We start from the raw sequence: 24,633 nt of genomic DNA on the forward strand, positions 1-24,633 counted from the left end.
TAATTTTAGATTAAGAAAGTGTTACGGTATTATAATTATTGTCTTTTGAACTATTTTAAAATAACACAGGGATTAATATAATGGAGAAAAAATGGACAGGAAAAATTAATGCCAAAAAAAAAGGTTTTACTGGTATAAATTTCAGCTGAATTGTATTCCAATGTTTTCTCTCTCTGTTGGAAAGTTGAGTTTGATATGCAGAGTTCCCTGCACTGGCTGGAGTGCAACATCCAGGTATGATGCATCTGCTCAAGGCAGGCTGAGCACAAGGAGGTTTCCCATGCAAGCCCCAGGGGTAGCTGTGTTCTCAAACACATGGGGATGAGAAAATTGAAGAAATGCATTTTCTGTAACACTTCAGAAAAATTCTGTCGCATCCCTGAACCAGGAATAGCTGTGAAGTTTCATCCATGCCTGGGCAGCCAGGTAGTCACAAGTGCTGGCTTGGTAAAAGAAGGTTTCATTTTGGTATCATAAGGCCCTAACTGGGCACTTGTGCCCAGTCTCAAAATACAGAGTTGTTTTTTCTATATATGAAGGTACATAGATCAGTATGGCAACATATATGTTGTAGCATATATTAGTTATTTTCCTTATTTTACTGAATGATTGTTGTAGATTTACCAGTTCACCTGAATTTATAATTAACCAGTGTTTTGCCTTTTGTCAGCTCCCAGGTTCATTGATTCTTTTTGTTAACAGTGGCCAAAACCAGTTCATTAATTCAAATGCATTTATTGACAAATTCACTCAATTTTAGAAACATCTGAGCAATATAATCAAGATTAGGGTCAGCCATTAATGAAGACTGTCCCAAATTCTCTTGGGAGAAGCTAACAGAAGTGGTGCTCTTATTGTAATTTTCTAGTTCTCACTTCAGTAGAGAGGTTGGTATGGCATGGATGTGTATTTTAGATATATACTGATCCCATATGTGCTGTGACAGGGTTGAGTTGTTCCTTCAGAAGAAATAACCTAAGCCACTGTACCTCTACCTGCTCCTGATGAATAATTACTTAGGGAATGTTTGCAGGAGCACAGTTCTGGCACTCAGTGACACTGCCAGCTCCTGAGCCCCTTAGGACCAAACCTGTGCTGTGTGGATGCCACACTGAAGCACTGCAGACACCAGTTCTGACTGGTCTCACCCACCTGTTTTGGTAAATCATCTCTGACTATGGCCATTTGCACTTCCCTTTTGCAAATAAGAAGTTCACCACAGTGTAGTCTGTCTAAGATAAGCAATGAAAAGACAGACATTGAAAGGAAGACAAAAAAGTCAGAAATACAGAGATTTCAGATGGAGGCTACCTAAGTCATATTTCCTGTTTTGAAAGGCCAAAATCACCAACTTAAAGAGTTTTAAGACAGCTTCCAAATACCAGCGCTGGACACATAACAGACAGGAATACCTAGAGTTGCAATTACTTCTCATTTTTTATCATTAATTTACTCAGTCTTTTACTGCTAGAATACAGGATATTATCTGAATGCCTTTGGAATCATATCTTTATTTTAAATTCTGTATAGACTCAGTTGCTGGTTTTTGTGGTTATTTCCTTCCAAAGACATAACCTTTTGCTCTGGCAATCGCCATGGGGAAAATGCGGTACAGAGTGCTCCAGAGTACCATATTGCATCTGCCCTGCACTGAGAAACCAGCCACTCTCTTGCCACAGGAATCCTCCAATTCCTTCCTCTCCTCTTAGAAAACACTTCTCAGAAAAGAAACTCCTGAACTTGTACATTAAGTTCTGTAAATTTTTATACCATTTTTTATGCTACTTTTTTATACTATTTAAAGAATTGCTGTGTGGCAATTCTTTAAATAGTACATAACATTTGATAACATCATCAGCTCATTTAAACTGAGTTGGCTTCTAAAGATTTTTATCGTGGGCTGCACAGGTGTTGCAGCCATTTAAAATAAAATATTGGTAGCCGTGACTTGTGTTTTGTCAAAAAAAAGTATTTGCACAACAACTATTTATTAGACAAACTATAATATAAAAACTTGCAGGAAAAAGCTTTGTCTCTATATTTCTAATACTTAACAGTTACTTGAAGACTTAAAAATGAAGCAAAACCAGGGAATTACAAAAACACCCTCACAAACTTTCCTATTTGTGAGCGTTTATCTGAATTTATCAGGAGTTTTAACTTTAAACGGGTAATTTCAGAGGTCTGTGTTGTCCAGACAAAAACAAAGGGAGTTAATCAAATATGAATCTTCTCCAACTGTCTTGTCAAACCAGGTAATGATGTCCTGCCAGCCAAACTCAGAGGGAACATGTGAAACAAATACAAAAGTAAACAGGCCCTAAGCTGCCCAAGGGAAAGTCAGCAAGATGGCAATTTCAATCATTTGGAATAATACTAAAGCAGCCTTAGGCTTTTCTCAGAATGGAAACATGTCACTGTTACTGCAATATTTGAACAAATCAGACTGCAAAAGAAAGGAACACTTATGTAATCACAGCCATGAAACAGTGCTTTACTTGATGGTGAAGTGAAAAATAATTAAGGGAAAATGTCCTTTTGGCCAATAATTATAAATCTACCTAAATAAGAAAGATAAACAATGTTTGCATAGAAATTTGGAGCAGTGAAAAAAACAGATCTAAGCAGAGATTCCTTAAGTCTTCACACAGGAGGCTTTGGAACAACAAAGATAAAATTCTGTCAAATAAAACTACGAATGCAATGGTCCTACAGAATTTCTCAAATGTTGATAAAAGTTACATCCAGAGCTACAAAGAAAGCAAAAAAGCACTTCAAGAGCAACTCTGCTGAACGGCTGCATTAAGATGAACGGGCTGTCATATCATTTAACTGAGAAATCAAAAAATATTTCAAATATTTGGGGAACTTACCTAATCAGTAAACGTTCAGTATGTGTCTAGTCATGTAGCCATCTTTTAGTCAATCATCAGAAAATCAAAGGCAAATTGGCATGACTCAACCCAAACTTTAATACCGCATGATTGTGTCGTGTAAGCTTGTTTTGTGCGAGGGCTGCTGTGGTTTTAGCAGAGAGATTAACGACCGGACCTAAGCTGGCCTCCAAACCTTGCCCTGCTGATGCCTCAAGCCCTTTGAAGTCTGACCATCATACCTGGCAAAACAACAGTGGGAACTAGGCTGGTGTCAGATCTAATCAAGTTTCCTGCCTCAGCATAGCTAACTATGGGGTACACTAATTGGCCCAATTGCGGATTATACCTTTTGCTACAGATTCAAGACAATAATTTAGTCAAATGATGGTTTTTATCTCCTTCTAATTAAGATTCCAAAGTGGGAAGAAATAGGATTAGACAGGCTAACTTCAAAATTGTGTCCTTTAAAATGGCATGCACATAAGATAGATCTCTGATAATACTGCATATAGGAGTATACTGCTAGTAACTGACGTGTGAAGATTTGGGAAAGCTTGAAATAGCTACTGCACCTTTTAGAGAAACATGGAAGTTTTCCTGGAAAGGTTCCTCTTCATAATTTATAAATGGACAATGAGCACTCATAAATATTCATTAAAAAAAAATTCATCCTGAATTTAAAAAAAAAAATCTCTTTAGAAAACATTTCAGTCAATCTTATTTTGATGAAGAAGACACAAGGAAAACTGAAACAGTTAAAAGATTCTGCAGGCTATAAAGAGGCGGAGTTCCTCCCACAGAACTGCAATCTAATAAAATAGATTTGACATTCAAGTTTTTTCACCTATGAGGGCCAAACTCTAAGGAGTTATTTAACTGGTGAGCAATCTAGAGATGAAAAAATCCATGCCCCATGCTCTTATTTTAAACTGTAAAAATAGAATGGTCTAGTGACGAAAAACCCTCTTTGTAGAAATTTCACCATAATTCACAGGTTCTGTGTTTCTAACTTTTCTCACGTAATTTGATTTTAAAACACCATTTCAAGCAGAGGTCAGTATTATTATCCTAAATTGTGTATATAAGTATGCAGAAACTTCCCATAAACTTCAAGGTACTAAATTTCCATTTTCATTTCATATTTAAACTTCAACTGAAGAAGTCCTAAACTTAATTGCACCCTGTATAAAGCATACTTCTGCTTGCAATCACACTGCTGTGCTGCTTTTTGCTTCTACCCCCAGAACCAGTGCTGACTGACTGCTGACACATCACATTCTAACTGCAGAAACCCATTTTAGAAGACCTTATTCACATCCTTTCTTAATTCAGTTTTCCCCTGCTCCCATTTTCTTATTGCTCCAGTCAGCCTTGCTGCAGTCTGCTCTCCCTAAGAGTAGGAGGAAGAAAAACACATGTATTATAGATTAGTGAAACGTGTACAGGAAGATCACGGTAGGACAGTGATCTAACATGTCCAAAAAGGGATAGTTTGTGTCAGTTCAGCTTACAGAAAGCATATCTCTAACAAAACCTCAAGTTATTCAAAAGGGGCTGCAGCTGAGCAGCGAAGGGAGAAACTACACAAGTGGGTCATCCACGCATGTCTAGGGCAACAGGTTGTTTCAAGAGTTGCACTTCACTCCTGTTTCCAATGTCCCATGGCTAATTCAATTCTTTTCACAGAGCCTCCTGCTAAGGGTACTCTTTCCTTCCAAATTACATTACAGATTAGAATCTCAAATTTGAAAGAAAAAATTGTATTCTGAGACAGGACTCCGTGATGAGAAACCACCCAAATATTCTAATTCACAGCTATAATAAATGAGAATTTACTATGCTGTGCAATGAGGGTGCATGCTTCCCTACACCTCTGAAAACACACAGAACATTTGTATTTTAAAAGCAAACACAGACTAGCAAGGGTTTTGTTTCTACTGTACTGCTCAAAAGCAGTTGTTGAAATGCTTTGATACCTCACAGTGCCTGGTTTCACTAACTGCATTCACGGCAAAGTGACAAACATTATAAAGGAACTGTCTTGGGCAAAAAAGCCCTCCTTCATGTATTTGCCTTTAAGTGGCTTCTGAAGAGGATACCTCTAGTTGAGAAACTTCTAGCACTCACGCAGAGATGACCTGCATGAAGAACTGGCTGCCTGATTAACTATTAACTACTCTCAATAGGATTAGATAATTAAAGACATTGATGACCATTAATTAGGAGGAGGGCACCTTAATTTGTCACTTGATAGGGCCCTTTCAATGATTTATAGGTTAGGGCTACTTGCAATTGTGAAGGGGAGGGGGCAGTGAAGAGAGAGAACCCTTAAGTTACCTTATCAAGTGGCCAGCTAAAAAGGGCAGAGGGTCAAATAAGGGCCAAAGTGGTCACTTAAGGGTGAAGTCCCAAACACCAAAGCAGTGCCAAGCCACATTGACCAGCATTTGGTGATGGAGTAAAAAATATGCTAATTTATTGGTGGCAATTCTCTCTTTTTATGGTTTCAAGCAGTTAAGACAAGTGGCCTGCTTAAGAGCTTTTCATTTGAAAAGAGATTAAACAAAATGGTTTGTCAGGGATGCTTGGCTGTTTTATGTCTTTGTTAAAAAAAAAAAAATTTGCTCAGACTGTACCGATGACTATTGCATCACCCTGAAAGCCATCTTCCATCTCTAAGCATTGCTTGGTTAATAAATACATCAGCTCTAATTGCTTAATAGTGCTATGTTCATTTGCTCTTTAGCAAGATTAAAATGAAATACATCTTTTGTATTACTGCCTTCTATCAGGATTGTCTGCATAAAGGTCACAGAAAAAAGTTTAAATTTAGTAGGAAATTTACTTAAGGACATTAGTGTAAATGATACTGTGTTTAAAATGACATAAAAGAGCGAAAGGTGATTTCAGTAATGCAAAGAAAATGGTTTCTGAATACTGATAAGGACACTTATCCCCCATACCACACACAATTTTAGGCAACATTATACATTAAAATCCCTCTACTGGGGTAATAACATGTAGCTACTTTCCCACCCACTAACACAAGTAAGAGCAAGTCATTAACATTTAATTAAATATGCTCCTGACATCCTTAGAAACATGTCATGCTTTGTTATTGAAGGTTGTGGCCTACTTTCTATGTACATTTTAAACCAAAATAAAGTATTTATAACAGACCGATTTAGTGCAGCAAATGAGACATTTTTAATTAGAAGGCATATTACAGTATTTTATCAAACCCTTCCGAACAGCAAAACCAGAACGAAATGAATTTACATCATCCGATGCATGTTTTATGCATTTCACAAAACGAAACATAAGAGATGGGATTAGCTCCACCTTTTGGGTTCTAAATAGTGAAACAACATTTCTCTTACCTCGATGGTGAACAGCTTCCTTTTTAATCTAAAAGCAAGGTCCTTCGTGTCTGACACATCACAGATCAAGCTATTAAGCCGAGGAATCTGACGTACATGAACCAAACCTTGTGGAAAGAAAGAGTAAAGGAGGGGAAAAAAAAAATAAATTAAGAAAACGCTGTCATCCAGATGCATAAATTAGAGTCTTACAGCAGAATTCTGTATATTTACACACACTCATCCTCCCCTTTTTAAACTGGAGCTTACTACCAGGAGCAATGAAGCAAACGGTGCGATTATGCTCAAGTAATCAAGCAGAATAAGATAAACAGAAATCCTTGTGCGAGGAAAACTAATTGCACTTTGGTACAGAAGTACAGATGTAAAGAGGGATCTTAATACTTGTCAAAACTACAGCCGGTTTGTGTGTGATTTTCTCTTGTATTTACAGTAAGCAAATATGGCTATCACCTTGCATGCTGCCCACGGCACCACTGAGTGATCTTTATTTTATTAAATGCACCAGTAAGCAGCCAGCAAAACAAGGCTTATGGGTTACTGATAACCACTGAAGCTCTAATGAGAACTCCTTCGTTTTGTGCCCTGAAAACGACTTGAAAAAAAGTTTCTGGGAAATCCTGCTTTAGATCAGGCTTTTTAATAAATTTTAACCCCCGTGTCACCCCAGAAGAAATTCATTTTCTTCCTGCAGGAGGTTTCTATAGCTGTTCAGATGTTTTTAACAGTACTAGGTGCACTGCAAGCTCTGCATTCTGTCAGCTGCAACTCAAGCTGATTTTTTCTGACAAGGACGCTGGATGGTTTTTGTGCAGCCTAATATAGTCTCTGAACAACCTAAGGGTGATTTTCTACATCTGAAAAACCAGGAAAATTCTACAGGGCTTCTCAATTACTGGCCTATATTTGCTATTCATAAAGCCAGCATCTAAATGGAAATACTGAACATTTAGAAAAGGTATCTGACTTCAAAACAGCAGCTGTGAGAAAATCCCCAAACATTAAACTGCTTATTTAAAATAAGGCGAGTACTTTTTCAGGCATTTATTTAGTTTTTTTAAAGGAAGTTTCCTAGAATTGAAATACTTAAAAAAGCATAACTTTTATGGGGAATAACTACAAAAATTCTCAGTAATATTAGAAAAGTGTTATTTCAGCTTTAAACCCTCTATCCCTGCCTCCCGTCCAGTGAATTATAAAAATTATTTGTTAGGCTTTTGAGTACAAAAATCTAATTATTACAAATAGGAACAGCAGATACAACACAGGGTTGCTTACATACAGTATCCTAGAAATTTTACTTAGGGATCACCTATATAATTATTTTGTTATTTTGTGGCTTTTTAAACATTTAAATTTGCAGACAACTTAATAAAATTATTAAGGAGGATTCATTAAATAATGCAATAATGTAATCAAACTGCTCCTGAGTAATGTCAAAATCTTTCATCAACTGCAGTAAATAAATACCTTAAAATATGTTCTTAAGCAAAAAGAATTCACAAAGCTAAAACCATTAGAAATATCTCTTTTCAGACTGTCAAATGAAGGTCGTGCAAAGCTCAAAAGCAATGTTTATTGGCACATAATTTTTAGTAAACAGCACCAGTAATGACTTAGCATACATTTTTATTGGAAACCAAGAAATAAGTGCTAAAACACACATTGTCTTAAAGGATCTCTTCAGTACTGAGAAAAGGAGTATTAAATTGACAGAATTATGTTAGCATAAACAAAGGCCATATCACGATTATACAGTTGGAAAAATAATTAGGCAAATTATTCCAGCTTTTGTTCACGGCTTCTTTTTCATTCACCTTTTTTTTCCCAGATAATGAAATGTGCACTACTTTCACAGTCAGAATGATTTTTCTCTGATTTATTAATTACAGCTTGCATACACACAGTGGTGTCTGAACACCATCTTTGCTTTTTTTCTATATACTCCATACATTCTGCTAGGGAAAACACTGCCACTGTCATATATTTACAGCAGGTTTCAGATAAGCAGTTTACTGTCAGCTAAAGGTTTCCATGGAACTACAGTAGTATCACAATAATAAGAGCTGTAATTTATGCACAGTCTGAGCACTGCTCCAGATTAGCTAAAACTGTTTTTCACTGCTTTGGCTGTGCATAACTTCTAATACAATTTTAAAAATTTAAGTAGGCCTGCTGCAACAGCTAACAAAAATCTTTGGGAAACAAAATGCAAGATTAAGCACCATTACACATTTTGAAGATAAAACACTTGAAAGGCTACAAGACTTTTTACCAAAATCATTTCATATTTTACATGCCATGTATACCCACGTTCATTTCCTTAAATGTGCAAGTGCTGTAACCTCCAGCTGAAAAAACACACTATTATTTTTTAGACCAAGTTTACCTAGCACATAATCTAGCAGTTTATTCTCCTTAGTACAGTATACGTTTTGCCGTGTTCTCAATTTAAAACTTGGCAGATCAAAAAGTATTGATTTCATGACAAGTTCAGCTCGCTGGTCAGATGATTGCCAAGCCTCCCCTGCATGTGAATTCCCCAAAGCCTGCCTGTTGAGATGTACATCTGATTGAGCCATGCCTCCCTAATGCAGCCTGACAACATGCAAGGAGTTGCCATGTTTCTTTTGCAGCCTTAATGCACTTGGCTGAAAATTTCCCTAACTCAAGACTGGTTAGGCAAGGGGAAAACATTTAAGAGGTATATTCCAAAAATGAAATCAAATGCTGCTTTAGAGCAGATACCCAATTGGAGGGTGAGCTGCTAAGTGCCCTAGAAACACTCAGGGCAGACTTTTTGCATTGCTAAAGATGGAACTTACCATGGTAATCCTTGTACAATGGATTGGTTTCTCTCTCAGAGCCAATAAATGATTCAAGACCAACTACCATATCTGACAAGTTTGTTACACGTTCCATAATTGCTTTATTCTGTAAGACATGGAAACAAAATACACATCCTATGTGATGAAAAAGGTAATTAATGTTCATAGAGTAAGCCTTGGTCTTCTCAATGACAAACTGAGGGGGAAAATAGGTCATCAATACTTGGAAATTATGTTAGAAGGCTTTTTGCTAAAAAAAAAAAAAAAGACTTGAAATATCTGTCTAAAGAAAACAAATATTTGACAAGGATAAACTATGAAAGAGCTAACTTAGCACTAAATTAACATTTCCCTAAATCTTCATAACAAGCATTTGCTCACATCAGCAATATTTACAAGCCATGTGTTAAGCCTATCTCTCATTGGTTTCTACCGTGTCTGATGCCCAGTTTTTGTTTGGGTTCTGAAAACCTTGTTTTTTAATGCACTTAGGCATCTCATTTCTAATATTTTGTGCAAGCAGAACTCACACAATTATTCATTTTGGCTATCAGTCGAGCATGGAAAACTCTAGTAAGTAAGTTCTTAGCATTTTTCCCTCTAAAAGTTTCTCTCTGCACAACATGTGACTCTAAAGCTTCAAGCAGCATTACCATTTCTCAATATATTTGTGATTTTTAAGTGCTGCCTCATGCCTTGTGCTACAATGTACTGCCATATGCCTTAAATAAGCAGTTTTCTACATCGTTTTCTTTACTTAATTTTACATAGCAGAAAGAGACATTCAAAGGTCACAACAGAGATCTTCAGAGGTAAGTCAGAAAAAATGTTCTTAAATGCTTTGATGATGTCAGTATTTAATGAAGAAAAAAAAAAAAAGAAACACATCTGTGGTAAAAAGCAAAATATTTCTTTAAGATAAGAAATAGTTATCTTAAAGGTCCCTGGACAGCTGGTATAATGCTCTTGTTCTTGGTAGTTGTAGGTGCTACATTAATCAAACCTTCAGGGGTATCAAGACTAATAACCTCAAAATAGCCATTACAAGTATAAGGAATCAGCTCTGCAGCTTCAGGTTATAGTTTTGTAGTTTTTATTAGTTTTTAAGTATTTTGTACATTTTGCACTTCTTTCATAAACTATGTGACTGATGCTTATTCTGAAAGGTCAGTTTAAATACTGGTAAACTATTTCACAATAACAATTTATCAGTTTGGAACAGAGAGACTAAAACATCCTCAGACATGTTAGAATAGTTCATGCATTGTACTGACATTCAGGTTTATTAAAATGGTGATCAACATCCCAACTGCTTCATGAACCCACATTTCAGTCACCATTATTTTCTAGCCACTGAGAATCTTACAGAGCAGACATGAAAGGTGAAAATTTCCTGCTCCTGTCAAAGAATAAACTGAATTCTGTTTTCTGACCTCTCCATGAAGTTGTGGCCTGTCTGGAGCAGCCCAATCTGCTCAGGTTAGCACTGATCCCTTGGTACCTTTACACCCCCTCCCTTCCCCACCTTCTGGGCCAGATGGCATCAGATCCTGGGGAGGGGTCTCTTTTCAAAGCTGCCACTTGTGCCCAGGCCAAGAGCATCCATCCCTGTGAAATCAGGGAACCTCCATTTCACCCACAAAGTGAAACCATGAATAATGATAAAGTGGTGTCATCCTACAGAATTTCCTTTCTGAGGAATAACATAAGTGATGTGAGGTAAAACTGCCTGCACACCAATCCCCAGACTTTGCCTGTTGTATCTGCCCCTGAAACAGTAAAGCTGACTTGCAAATAATTTCCTCTACTAGGAAGAGAGACACAATATACTGTATTTTAATGGAATCTTTTGGTCACATTATTCTACAGGGGCAATCACATAAAGATGGTATAAATCTAAATCTAAAGTAGTCAGTGACCTCTATAAACCCACAGACCAGAAATTACCATCTTTTGTTAGTTTTTCAGGAGGCTGCTGGATGCTATTTGTATAAGTAAGAAATAAAAAACTTTTACATAAATAAATAAACACTGATGATTCCTGGAAACAAAGCTAAACTTCTGGTACAGAAAAAAAAATCCTATCCTTTGAAAAACCATTTGCTGTCCATTGATGTTTTTGCTTGCCACTTTTGATAACAATAGGTTGCAAAAACTATGGAAAGAAAGGTGCTCAACCATCAGCAACATAGCCTGATCACTGACAGTCCTGCAAATCATAAGAAGAGCATCCTCCTATTTGGTTTTAATTCTGGAAAGACTCAAGTGAGCACAGCACCTCAATATATGCCTGATGATACATATGTTAATATGGTTAATATGTTGGTTTCAGCTCTTCCTCTGAAAGGGTTTGCATTCTTGCTCTCTTTGCCCATGTTGATTTTGTTTTTGTTTTTCAAGTGTCTCAAAATATTCCCCTGGCTTAATGCAGTGTATCTCGGGAAATATTTTGCACAGTGAATCTCCACACCAAACAGACATTTGCTTATGTGGCATTGTTGCCATAGATCTGTATCTATCATGTATTTTCTAGTTTGCAGCGTTCAGCACATTAATGCCCAATCAAAGCTGACGTCAGCACACAGATAGTTGTGATGTATGGCACACTGACATAAACACACAAATCATGTTGCCCCATCTGGGCTTGAAAATTTAACAGAGCTCCAGATCTTCCTCCAGCCCCATACAAATATACCTCCTGCTTCTGGCATAAACTTGGCAGCTCTGGAGGTGAGCCAGGACATGGTTAGGAGGGAAGCCAGGAATGGTGAGATTCAGGGAAAGAGTTTGTTGGCAGCTAGAAGAGGTATTGTTTTAAATTACACTAAAAATGAAAAAAAAAAGCCCCAAACCAATCCAGTCTTGGAAAGTTTTCAGTCTTGCTAGATGTACTGCAGTTTTTCTAAATTAGTTAGTTCAGCCAAAATATAATTATTCTAACAACATGGTAGCAATCCTGTTGTGCAGGCTGGGCTGGGCATCCATTCTATATCTTACCTCGAGCTACTGTTTTAGACAGACATTTTCTTTTAAGTGCAAACTTCCAATATTTGGGTTCAACCAAAGTGTACTTTCAAAACATGTCAAGAAAATCCATGTAGCCAGCTGGCTATGGAAATGGGAACTGTACACGTGTTTAAGCAGCTTTGGGGAAGGGCAATTATGTAAAAAGACTGCTTTGTCTTACTAATTTATTTTCAGAAGGTACATACCTTTGAGTAATTACTTGTGCATGTTTAAAAAATATTTATTTGCAACAAAAGGGGTTTAAAATGTAGCGTGTTCTGTGTTTGAGTGTAAAGCACGGTACTCTACCAACAGAAATTCATGCCTAGCTTGCATGCTCTAACTTACACACTGAAATTAATATTGTCTGTTTCTACTGGATTGAGTTCTTAATGTACCACAATTTTATCACGGCTACTATTAATCAAATCAATCTTGGTTCATCTGGATTCCGTATCAGGAAAAAAATCTATCTTTTCTACTCTGCTCTAATTTCTAGTTCTCCTCAGCTTTCCTGTCAAAATTCTTCTACCACCCCAAATTCGTCCTCTTGTTTTGTCAGTTTCTAAAAAATTAAAAACCTCACCAAATTTCTCAAATGAAAATATGTAAATTCTCAGCCCTTGCATAAGCAAAGAAAAGTCAGAGAATGGAAATTTTTCTTAGGACAGCCTCAACTTTTCTACATAGTACCCATAAACAATCCTAAAATTTAAAAGGAAAATAAGACACTCATGTTAAAGGTCTACAATGAGATAAAATTACTACCTATAGAAATACTTGAATTGCATAGGCTTTTTGCATATATTTGCATTTTTATTCTGATCAGTACATTAACATAATTTTAATATGAAATTACATATTGCATTGAAAAGAAGGTATTTTAAGACCACATCTCTTTTCAAAAGAGACATTAGACCTCTGTTTTGGTATATGGCTCCTTCTGTATCTTTACATTCTGGTAATATAATCCCACTACTGGTTTTATTTTCAAACATTCAATTGGAATTAATACATTGAACCCTACTTCAATTTCATCACCTTAAACACTATTTACAAATATTGTTTGAATTGGGACAAAACCCAGTTTAAGTATTTTGTATGACAGCAAAGTATTCAAAGTGGAATTCAGACACTCTTCCCAAGTCCAGGTAAAATTGTAATTGGAAGCAACAATCTCTATTGTCACCAACAGGTGAATCCACAAATCCTGACACTTCATTTGAAAGAAGGTTTCAATAATAAACAACAAGTGAGTTCATGGAAAGCAATATGAATCTTACAAACTTAAAGCAAATTTTGGTGTGTGAATTTTCAAGAAAAGCTAAAAGATTGGTTATATTTAAAAAAAAATTCTGTTACATTCTGTCATAAAGATGAAGTAATCTTAGCACCATAATGGAGACAGCCACACTGGACTAAAATGAAACAGAGGTTGGATATTCAAAAAATGAAATAATTCTTGATATTTTTGTGAGATTATCACACAATGATGTGGTAATGGCTTCACAACACACAAATATTTACCACTTGTCATTACCACTTAATCTTCAAAGGATTTTACATTGGAAATATAAATTATTAGGAAACATGGCTTAAATATTTATGACCATTTGTTAATAATTACTGCTCAAAAAACTGCAGAATTACCCATACATCTTCTTTTGGTAAAAGAAGTTAATGAAGTTAGCCCCTTGTATTAGTTTTATTAGAGATCCATGCATTTTGTGCACTTCTTGATTATTTTCAAAGCCCCAAAAGAAATTATTAACAACTGTTCTGCCAAAAAGTGTCATTTGATAATTAATAAAGACTGTAAACTATAGAATTCTACATGTCTTTTAACTCCAAACTGATCAGCACTGTCTACAGTTTGCACACAGCAAATCCACTAACTAAATATTGAATTTTGGCTCTAAAATGAACGTAGGCTCAGGCCACTGGAGTATAAGATGACCATTAACAAATAAAAATCTGTACCAATCTCACAAGAAAACTGAACACAAGTGTGATGTCTTTGCTGGAAGACAGATACTCAAGAAATAAACTCAGAGGATTTGCTATGAACTACAATGTCTTCAAGTGATGAGAAATCCACACTCGGGGATTCTGACTGATTAAGCACCTTCTTTTACCTTTGAAGAACCTTACTGGCTATAATAGAACCCAGGGATAATATCCTTCTGTAGGGCTGAAACCAGAGAAACACTGATTTTGGTTGACTTGTTTATAGGCACAATAACATTAGCTAATTACTTTGGCTAATTGAAAGCAGTAAATAATATCTTTGAAAATTTTTTACAAGTTGCAGAAGCAAAGAAAGGATGTGGAGTGAAGAGAAGAGCAGGCAATTAGATGCAACATACTCATAAAAATGGGAAGAGAGTAACAAAGCATCTGTTGGTCAATATGTTACACAACATATTAATTCCAGATTTTGGTGCTTCTCTTAAGGTTGCTTTTAATAACATTTGTCTTGATAGTCGTCTCTGCTGTGGGAACTCTGCAGTGTTTTTGCATATTACCATAAGATGTCGGATGAAGGTGGATGACACTGTACAATTAATGTTGATATATTTTCAGGAAGAATAATGAGCTAGGAAATAAAAATTAAATATCATACATTAGGAAAAAAAAAAAAATCTTTGGATCTTCACTGAAGATGGACTTGAGTATTACTTGAGCTATGAAAACATCTAAGGCCAGCAAACCTTGGCACCTTACAAAATAAGAAGTATGTCTGTTTTGCCATTGAAGGACAGACCTAAAGGCCAACAGCAAAATGAGAGATCACTAAACAGAGATAAATTAAGGAAGTCAATAACAGTTGCTGCTGCAGCCTAAAGAAAAAATGAACCAAACCTAGTAGTTTAAATCAAATGTTCCATCTGTTGATCTACAAGTGCTTCAAAAAAGACAGGCAAGTGCTGCATTCCTCATTTACAAGTCAGCAACAAGCACAAAGGTGCCATGTGAGCTGTCCAAAGCCAAAAGCCAGTCAACACTGAGCTGGGATCCCAACTCAGCCTTTCACTGCAGCTCTGCCTGCCCCCCTCTATTTCAGGCTTGGTTTAGGAGGCTGCACCCATGGTTTTGGGTATCAGCAAAACACTTGGTATCATGAAGATGGTGTGGGATTGAAATCCCAGAAAGCTGGGAGCTGAAAATCCTGTTATTATCTGGCTGAAAGAGGTGACAGATGTACAGTGTGTTAAAGGGTGACACTTCTTGAGCTGAATGCTGTCCAGTGCTTTTCTCTTCTCTTTCCTTAGCATTTGGTGACTGAAAGCACAGGCTGCAGGTGACTGTGAATTGTTCTGGGGTGTGGGGCTCTTGCACAAGTCCTGCTGCACTGAGGAGATGAAATAAATCTGATGGAGCCCTTCTCCAGTGATGGGTGAATGTCTGGGAAGAAATCAGTACAAGATCTGGGCTAAGATGAGCCCAGCACCTCCCTTAAATATTATCTGGTTTTCACTAATGAGACTGTCCCACTGTTATAAAAGCATATAGTTAGAAATCTACAGGTTATTATTTGTCTTTAAGCATTGAAAAAGTGAACTGATCATTTGAGAAGACTCCCCTAGAAAACGGAACACAGAAAATATTCCATGCTACAAGTTGGTCACAGTGCAGTATAAAACAGAGTTGCAAAAGCAGTCTGATGAGTGAGTCATATTACAAAAGAGCCACAACAAAACTGCCAAAATTACATATTTGAAACCAACTGGCTTAACTAAAATCCTATGACTCCACTGGGAAGCATTCATTACAAGAAAAAGGTTTCAGGAGTTCCTTTTGTTACCATTTTGCCTGAAAAAAATGCCATTGCAGCGTGCTTACCAATTCAGAAAGGCTAACACTCACTGCAACTTTAATTCTTTAAACAGTGCATCTCATTTTATTCCCAGGTGATCAAAAAGAACCTGCACTATTATTTCAATTAATAGTACACAACTATCAAAAGGAACACCTAACTGATGTTGATAACCAAGTGGCAAGATTCTGAAATATAAAGTCATTTAAAAAACTAATCCCTTATCCAGTATAAAATGATAGGCTGTCATCAGGAGCAGGCTGGCAAGGCTGGGTCCAGATGGGAAACTGGCTGGGCAATAAGGAGAGGTAGGGTGGAAATGATGGGTAGGCTGGAAACGATGGGAACCTAAGGAAAGACATGACTGCTCCCTCTGCTGGCAAGGTCCTCCCCTGCTTTAATTTTTAACTAATGAGTAGGCATTTCTTTAATTATTTAGAATCTAGCCAATAAATAATGCAGAATGCTCCTTCCTCAGTCTGTTGCTGTGTGTTTGCACATTTTTGAACTTATGGTGCCCTATTTCACTAGAATAATTTGCCACAGAATTAAGGCTCAGATGGATGTCTAATGGAGAGTTACTGGCTTTATATTTTAATTCCTTGTAAAATGAAAAGCAAGATTAAGCTATTTAACCTTCAAAATATTATATTTTACAAGGTATAATAATTTCCTTTTTAATTCACATATTTAATAATATTAGGACAAATTGCTTGTCATATCTTACTCTAACAAGAACCCCTTTATGTAGCAGTAAGATATAAAATTAAACATTCTGCAATACAAACATACTAAATGACACATCATAACAAAAATGTACCCTTCTTCCATGAGTAAAATTCATGACCAATGAATTCAGTGTCAATGTTTGCATTAAAACTTAATTAAAAGATGAAGATAAGCCACTCATTACTTGATTTGTGATATAAATTAATAGCTGCAGTAAGAACATTTAGAAAAAAACCTGTTCTAAGATTTTGGCCTACAACCAGAAGCTCCCAGAACAGGAGGGATCAGCTTTTTTTGCCCACTGTTCTCATCTGAATCCTGGCTGAAAAGCTATTCCAGCTCCCAGCTTTCCAGAAGGCTCCATCCCAGGAATCCTCGCCTGCCATTTGGTTTGCTGATTTTAATCTCACAGGACTTTCTTACAGTGGCTCCACTATGCTGAACTGGCACTTGCTCCTAGAAGTGAGTTATTATTAAACTTGTAGGTCAATTGTGGCACTAACAACTCTTTGGAAGCTTTCAGCCACAGTGTACAATTTACTGGTCTAATTAAATATTAATTCTAAGTGTTACATTCTGTGGCTAAGAGCTTTTATTTTCCATCATCAGCCTGGAAGAGAAAGAGGTTACAAGGCTAATTTAATCTTTTTTTTTTTCTTTCCCTAGCATTAAAGCTTAACTACACAGGCACAAAAACATCATTAAAGATGCAGTATTCCTTTTTATTATTATTATATTCTAATTAATAGAGAGTGTCTAAACAAAAAAGAGGTAGAATTGGATTCTGAAATTTCAGGATTTTTAAACAACACCAAAAGTTCCCATCAAAATGTTTCTAAGCACACATTGCATAGAAGTTCAATATTTGGTTCTGTGAAAATCACTTATGCAAGGATTTAAATGTAAAATAGTTTTACACAAAATTATTGTTCTTTGTTCTGGTTCGGGAACAGAACAGATAAACTCTATATGTAATGCTAGAATCACAGGGCTTTTTTATTTTTTTCTCAACAACCTGAACTTCTACTTAAGCAAAAAAAAAAAAAATACTGCTTCAGAAAAAATATGCTACCTTCCATTTTCTGAAAATGGAAGCAATACTTGCCTAAAGCAATAACTACTTTTCCCTGTATTATTTAAAGTCACTCTTCTAATCTTTACTTATAGTGTCCAAACGGGCTCAATACATGAGCCTCTTCCCTTCTGCTTCCATAACAGTTGTGTCCATGTCTGGACACTGGGCATTATATTAACTACTTAGTCCAGTAGCCAAAAGATTCCATATGCTTGAACAGATGACTATCTCCATACTGTGATGGGATATTTAACTGTTTAGGTCTAATGCTGTAGTTCAAAGATTTGGTTCTAACTCTTACCCGATTTTCACAGGAGTATTTTCATTTTATATACATAACACGTAAAATAAAATTGCCACATTGTGTGTACTTGTGCACTTCTCCAGTTTACCATATGCATTTTGGGAAAGAGATTTTTTTTATTAAAGAGAGATGGTGAGGATGTGTATATAGTATCCATCTAAAAAGTAAAATTTATTAAAATGAAAAGGCTGTTTTAGGAACGCCACTTTAACATACAGTGTGACTGTTCCTCATAATACAGTTAATTCGGTTAACAGACAACTAATATGTGGGGACAAAAACATGCTTCAGATGTGTATTGTATTTGTTTTTGAAATCAGAAGTGGTAGTACTAGAACACAGCCTCTTGGCAACCAAAATCAGATTCTATGAAACCAAAAAATACTTTTATTTCTTCTACAGCTTGATTAGCAATACATCAGCATAAAAGAAATGAAAAAAGATACTGTTTCCCAAATTAAATTCTGAATAGGATACTCCCTGGGCTTCCTGATCAGTCAGAATTTTAAAGATGTTTTTATGAATGTCTAAAAAACAAAGTACTCACATCCTAAAATTATGTGGATAACCCAAAATACCTGTCATAAATTTATGACTCTTGATATTTATTTGTACAGTGGTTAAAATCTATGTCTCACATACAACAAAAAGCAACATGTAAGCAAGTAAAAAAAACCCCAATACATAAAAATGCTATCATCATTTGATCTTCATGGTTTCTATTTTGCAGAGAAATTTGAAAGTTTCCTTAATCATGATATAGAAACGACATGATGTTGGATCTCAGTACAAATCTTCATGCAGCTACCTCATCAAATACATCTGGAGGTTATTCAGCACTTTACACCAGTGAACTCTCAGAAGTTAGAGCTCTAAGGTAGGCAATCACTCTTAGTTCTTGTCATAGGAATAAAGATTTCAAACTGTGAGAAATTCACCAGCTATAGGAGTTCACATCTTATAATCCTATATTAGCAGTGGATTCTAAAGCACTTCATTGCTTGACTTTGAGTTTAGCTGCTAAATCACTCAGTGTGAACACAAAAGGGTTTGAATGTGAAAAGGTTTGTTTCTGAGTTTTTCTACACTGAAACCTACAGTAACTTATGCACTTCAGTGAATTCAAAATATCTAAACATTAATATTGTAGGAAATTAAATTTTTAACGTACTGGATGAAATAATGAAAATACTTTGCTAAACAGAACTTCAGACTCTGAGGACAGATTCTGTAAGAAGACTTATTCATACTGACTTTTCATTAGTCAATTAATTTCCCTTGGTACATGCTGACTAATATGGTTTTTAGTCCTTACCAGTAATACCAGCTTGGAGTTCAAAATAAAGGATGGCTTTAACAAGTGCTACGTTTTCCCCACTGAATATGAGAATCTACTCAAAATAATCTACTACTACTTCAGTGATACAAAATTGGGAGGAACAGGAATAGAATTAAAAACGTAATTTAGTATTTTAAAGAAAATACATTTTTGGATTTACCAATGATTTCTAGTAATTAAAGAAAAGAAAAACAATGCGGAAATGTTTTAAATTCTAATTTAGGACTTTTCCATTACAGACTGGTGACATTAAAGTCCTTTCAGTCACACAATTGTACAAGAATTCTTTTTCTAAATTTAAGTATTTAAATGCAATGACTATCAAAATGCAGAAAAAGAACCCTTACTTGCTTTTATAATATTCCTTAAACTTGGAAATTGTAACAAAAAATGAAATGCCTTTTCAATCTGCCCTCCTTGATCAATGCTAGATTTTAAAAATTGAAGTAATTTTCCCTTTTCAAATGTACCATATGATTTCTTAGGCACAATGCATTTTCAAGAACAGTAGGAAGACTTGAAAAATAACCTTCCATCAACTATTTTAATCACACTTGTAAGTAGCTCAATATTTATTACCTGACAGACAGTGTAAGATAAGGGTATGTTCAATCGGTAGAAAATACCAATCAAGTAAAACTTGTCACACATCACCTGAATAAAATTCATAATTGGGTAAGTTTTTTGTGTCATTTTATTGAAACTCTCTTCTAGAATAATGTATTCCTATTTTTGGTGGTTGAGAAAAGAGAATTTTCTTTTTTCTTCATGCACTGTTTGCCCTAGAAGTTTCATCAATAACAGCCCCAAAATCTGTGTGCTTTAGTGGACTACAATTTCTTCCAATTACTCTGGAAAAACTCCACACACAAACAGACTTTTTTTGCAAACTTGTGTCTTTTACCAAAATATAGTCTTACAGAAAGAACAACATGAAGTGTCCCATCAGGCTGGGTTGATGAGCATTATCTTTGGATAAATGCAATTCCAAGCTATTAAATCTAAGACAATGAATTGCTGGAATAATGAAAGAGCCACATTGGTGCATGTGTATCACAGAGGGAAAAAATATCAAAACAAAATCACTGTTTAATGCTCTGTAATCACTGAAGAGTCTAACCAGAGATGAGAATGTAGGGAAAGTGAACAAACAATAATAGCACTACTGTATCATGTTACTGTAATAAGGTAAAGTGACTGCTCAGAAACAGATTAAGGAGGCAGCATGAGAAAAATTACAAACCACAACACAGAAAATATGAAATAAGGAGAATCATTTTAATGTCTCACCGGCCAAAAAAAGGATATTACATGAAAAGGCAAAATTAAACTTTCTGAAAAATAAAGAAAGAAACTAGTTAGATTTAATTTGTGAACTGCCTACCACAGTACAACATGCAAAGTATTTGGCAAAATACATAAAAGAAAACAATTTCAAAATCATATATACATACATATATAGATGCATTATTCATATACTTCACATATAAACCAGAACTAGTCTGGGTTGAAAAGACATTGCCCCTGTCAAAAATCAGTACTACCAATTGTTTTATTATTTCTTCTTCACTGGAGTAACTAGTACTGGAGACTGAGAGAGACAAGATAACTTATGTCACTACCAAAAATCTGCTTTTTCATGACAAAGCAGGTGAAGACGAAAATATTCTTTCGTACATGTCATCCAGACAAAACTTTGATTAAATGTGAATTTCAACTTACATGTCTTTCATGGCAATTACACTTGTGAAGAATTTACTTGGAGCCCACCCAATTAATTTAGTTAAGGGCTGAACTCCAACCTGGGAAAGTTCAGGGGGAAAAATGGGGAATTCACTACATCTTCAGAAACACATGAGTTCTCTGTGCCTTGAAGATTCTACAGATGACACATATGCTAGAAGTGACTTATCAATTTAACACATATATATTTAGAAAGGAATACCCCTCTCTCTCACTCTGCTGCAAAGAAGAGATGTTTTCTTTACTTTTTGGATGCAGCAAGAGCAGCAGAGAGGAGGGGAGCTGTGCAGTGGGAACGTGAGCAGCTGCTGTTATTATCAGGCAGGTCCGTCTGCGGCGCGCGCGGAGCGAGCACATGTTGGGCTGTCCTCTCATCTCGCCAGCCTCACCAATTAAGCAGTGCCAGGGAGGCTGGACACAAGCTCCCAGGGGTTTTTTAACAGGCTTCTTGGAGAGGGCAACAACTACACAGCAGGGCTCTGGGAACTGGGTAATGTGGGCTAGGAGGAAGCCTCAGCAGCCTTGCTCCTCCTAATGACAACTCTCGCCACAGTGCAGTACTTAAAGGAGGATACCGAAAGTGTCACAATTAAAAAAAAATAAAATTAATGCTCTTGTTTGTTTATGATACCTAAGCAAAGATTCTGCACATAACGTTTCTTTTTTAAAAAATTCAGAATATTCTAGTACTTACTGTTAAAATTAAAAACTCAGTTATTTAAAAATGAGCCATAATTTCAGTTCTAACTCCCTGGAATTTAAAAACGCAAACCAATAATCAACTTCTCAAGCAAGTTTGAAACAAACTTCAGTTTCTTTCTTAGTGCCACTTCTGTACTTCTCTAAAATACAAATATACTTTTTATTGGCATGATATGTAAAGAAGTCTACAATGGAAAGGGTTGTATGCCCCAATTATGGAAAGGCAATTCCAGTGTGTAGGAAGTAGGATGATAGCTTCACATTCACAAATTCTACTTCTTCCATTAAATTTAAATGCTCCTTTTTCTGAAGGCAGACTGCCACCTAATATTTAAAAATAGTAAGTAAAGAGATGGAGGCATGTACTGCAATAGAAATATTCCCACACTTTTTACTACAATAGTAAAACTAGAAAATTGACCTTCTTTATATTTGAAGGGGTAATTGCATTGGTATCTAAATAAATAACATTTGCAGGTATTCAAAGACCTTTAATAAAATGCAGTACATGTGAGTCATGTACATGCCTAAGCAAGGATTTAATCTATTGATAAACTCACCTACTATGAAAATATTTTGCATAATATGAGGTTTTATCCAGTACTTTTTACTATAATCAAATCAAATATCTAAAATTATAGGTTCTCTGTTCATTGTGAATAATAATTCTGCTTTTGTAAGTTAAAGTACCACTCACAGAACAAAAGACTATCTACATTTTTCCTTTTGCTAAAAAAGTTTATTTTCAGAAGATATATTTAAGTCTCCATATACTATCAGGAACAATATTGTTAATTGCTCCTGATTTTGCAGTTGGGAAAATGACTGATGCCAAAACTGGTTTGTTCCTAGCCCAAATATAAGAGGATATTAGAATCAGAGCAAATCTGTACCTTTTAATTCCTGGCTTTAACAACAAGATCAGATATCACCATAATGAGCATGACAGATACAGACAGTAGACTGAAAAGCCTTGTGCTGATAGTCCAAAAAGCATTATGAAAGCATTGGGAAAGTGCATAGAGATGTTGTAAAAAATAATTGAGAAAGAGATTGCTATAGGTATTTGTTTTTGTAGTTTCTGAAATTTTGATAATTTTTCCAAAAAGGAGTGAGACCCATATTTGGCATAACTGTTTCTAAAATCATTTTATACTTTGGTCTTTGTAGATTTTGCAACAAGACTCTCCCACAAAAGTATAAAGGATAAAATATAGTAATGTTTTAAGTTCACCCTTGGAACAAAAAGACTTTTAAAAATGTCCAGAATTGCATCTGTTTTCTTACCATAAGCTTTAATCTTTTGCTAAGTGACGTGTCAGCTCTGAAATCACCAAAAGCAGCATTCCTACCTGGACAAGGTGAGAGGGCACTGTGATGATGCAGGCTGACAAAGATTTCCTGAGCAGACCACGGAGGACATAGAGGAATTTTGTCAGGCTGTGAGGATCTTCAGGAGTATCACTGCAACAAACATCATCACCCCATAATATGGAACCCAGGCTCTGAATTCCTATCCTCAAAACATTCCTTTGTTTTTTCTGATGGGAAAAAGAAAAAAAAAAAAGTAGTTATTTTTTTAGAAGGAATAGAAATTCTAGAATGCATATCCATAATAACTGTGTATTTTATGTAATCATAGTAATCTCAGTCAATCTTATAAAAATTGCAAATGGAATGGGATTTTTTTCACTGCTTAAATACCTTGGATGAGCAAGTACAAATGTAATAGACACATGGAAATGTTAAGAACTACTAATTTGTATTTTTTACCCAGCTAAATATAAGTATATTCTGACATACAATCCAGTAAAACTAGGACCTTTTATGGCCTTTCACTCCTCCATCATTGTCTTAGTGAGCCTGTAGAAGAGTATTTTTTCCCAGTTCTAAGACAGTTTGCTGAAAGTGCCTGGGAGTAATCAAACACAACTTCTCCCTCTATTTTCACCTTTCTGCTGTCACACTTTCATGACCTGACTATTCCACTGTTTGCTTCAGTTCCACTTTTTCTGCTCCTTCTGAGTGAACAAGGTCAATGCCTTAGCTCACCAGCACATGAGCCTGCCACTGTCTTAGAAGTCTCCAAATATCATTTACGTTCAACTCTTTCCCACTAATAAAGGAAATTGTAGCCGTAGCTGTGGGATGGGGACATCAGCAAACTGTCTTTTAAGGACCACACCTTGACATGTGAGTTTCTGGTCTGCTTTAGAGCAGTGGCTAAGATAAAGCTCCTTTTCTGAAGGGAGAGATTATGAAGTCAAAGTTGTAATTTGTTTATGCAAAGTAACATTTTATCTCTCGTGATGACAACTCTCATTTCTGCTTATTTGATGTGACCTTTCCTGGTGGTCTTTGGAAAGGGTTTTAGATGTATTTGTTATCAATAGCAGAGAGAGTGAGACAATGAGCTCCCTTGTTGAAAGCCTTCCTGCACATGGTGAGCAAAGAAGCATTTCTAGAGTTCAGGGTTCATACTTAAAGACCAGCTTTCTTTAATATAACACACACACATATTTATAAATACCAGTTTTGATGAATAAAAGCTAGCAGGTACTTTGCACTACAGAAAAGTGTTTTGATATTAATTGTAACTGTAATATCTAAACTGTAGATATTAATTTTCAACAGCTGGAATAAACAGCAACTATCAAGCACAAAACACTGCACAGCTGCTCTGGAAATCCAGAGGAAAGGTTCTGACAAGACAAGAGGCTACTCTTCCAAATGCTTCCTTATGCATTAGGGGCAGACAGAGCCTGGGCTGTGTGGACATAGTCTCACATGGCTCTGCATTTATTCACTGGTGTGTCAATCTGCCAATTCTCTTC

General features: G+C 35.9%; 1 protein-coding gene across 1 annotated transcript in view; it reads right to left on the reverse strand.

Annotated features, from left to right (window-relative positions):
- ELP4 (elongator acetyltransferase complex subunit 4) overlaps positions 1-24,633 on the reverse strand; it is a 135,156-nt gene that overhangs the window by 65,680 nt on the left and 44,843 nt on the right. Inside the window, exons 7-9 of the mRNA XM_033063159.1 lie at positions 23,152-23,340; positions 9,082-9,190; positions 6,257-6,363 (exon numbers count right to left, since the gene is read on the reverse strand). Coding sequence (XP_032919050.1) covers positions 6,257-6,363; positions 9,082-9,190; positions 23,152-23,340 — 405 coding nt within the window. The remainder of the gene's footprint in view (positions 1-6,256; positions 6,364-9,081; positions 9,191-23,151; positions 23,341-24,633) is intronic.

The sequence above is a fragment of the Catharus ustulatus genome, chromosome 6 (assembly GCF_009819885.2).
Source record: "Catharus ustulatus isolate bCatUst1 chromosome 6, bCatUst1.pri.v2, whole genome shotgun sequence".
In the NCBI taxonomy this organism is placed as follows: Eukaryota; Metazoa; Chordata; class Aves; order Passeriformes; family Turdidae; genus Catharus; species Catharus ustulatus.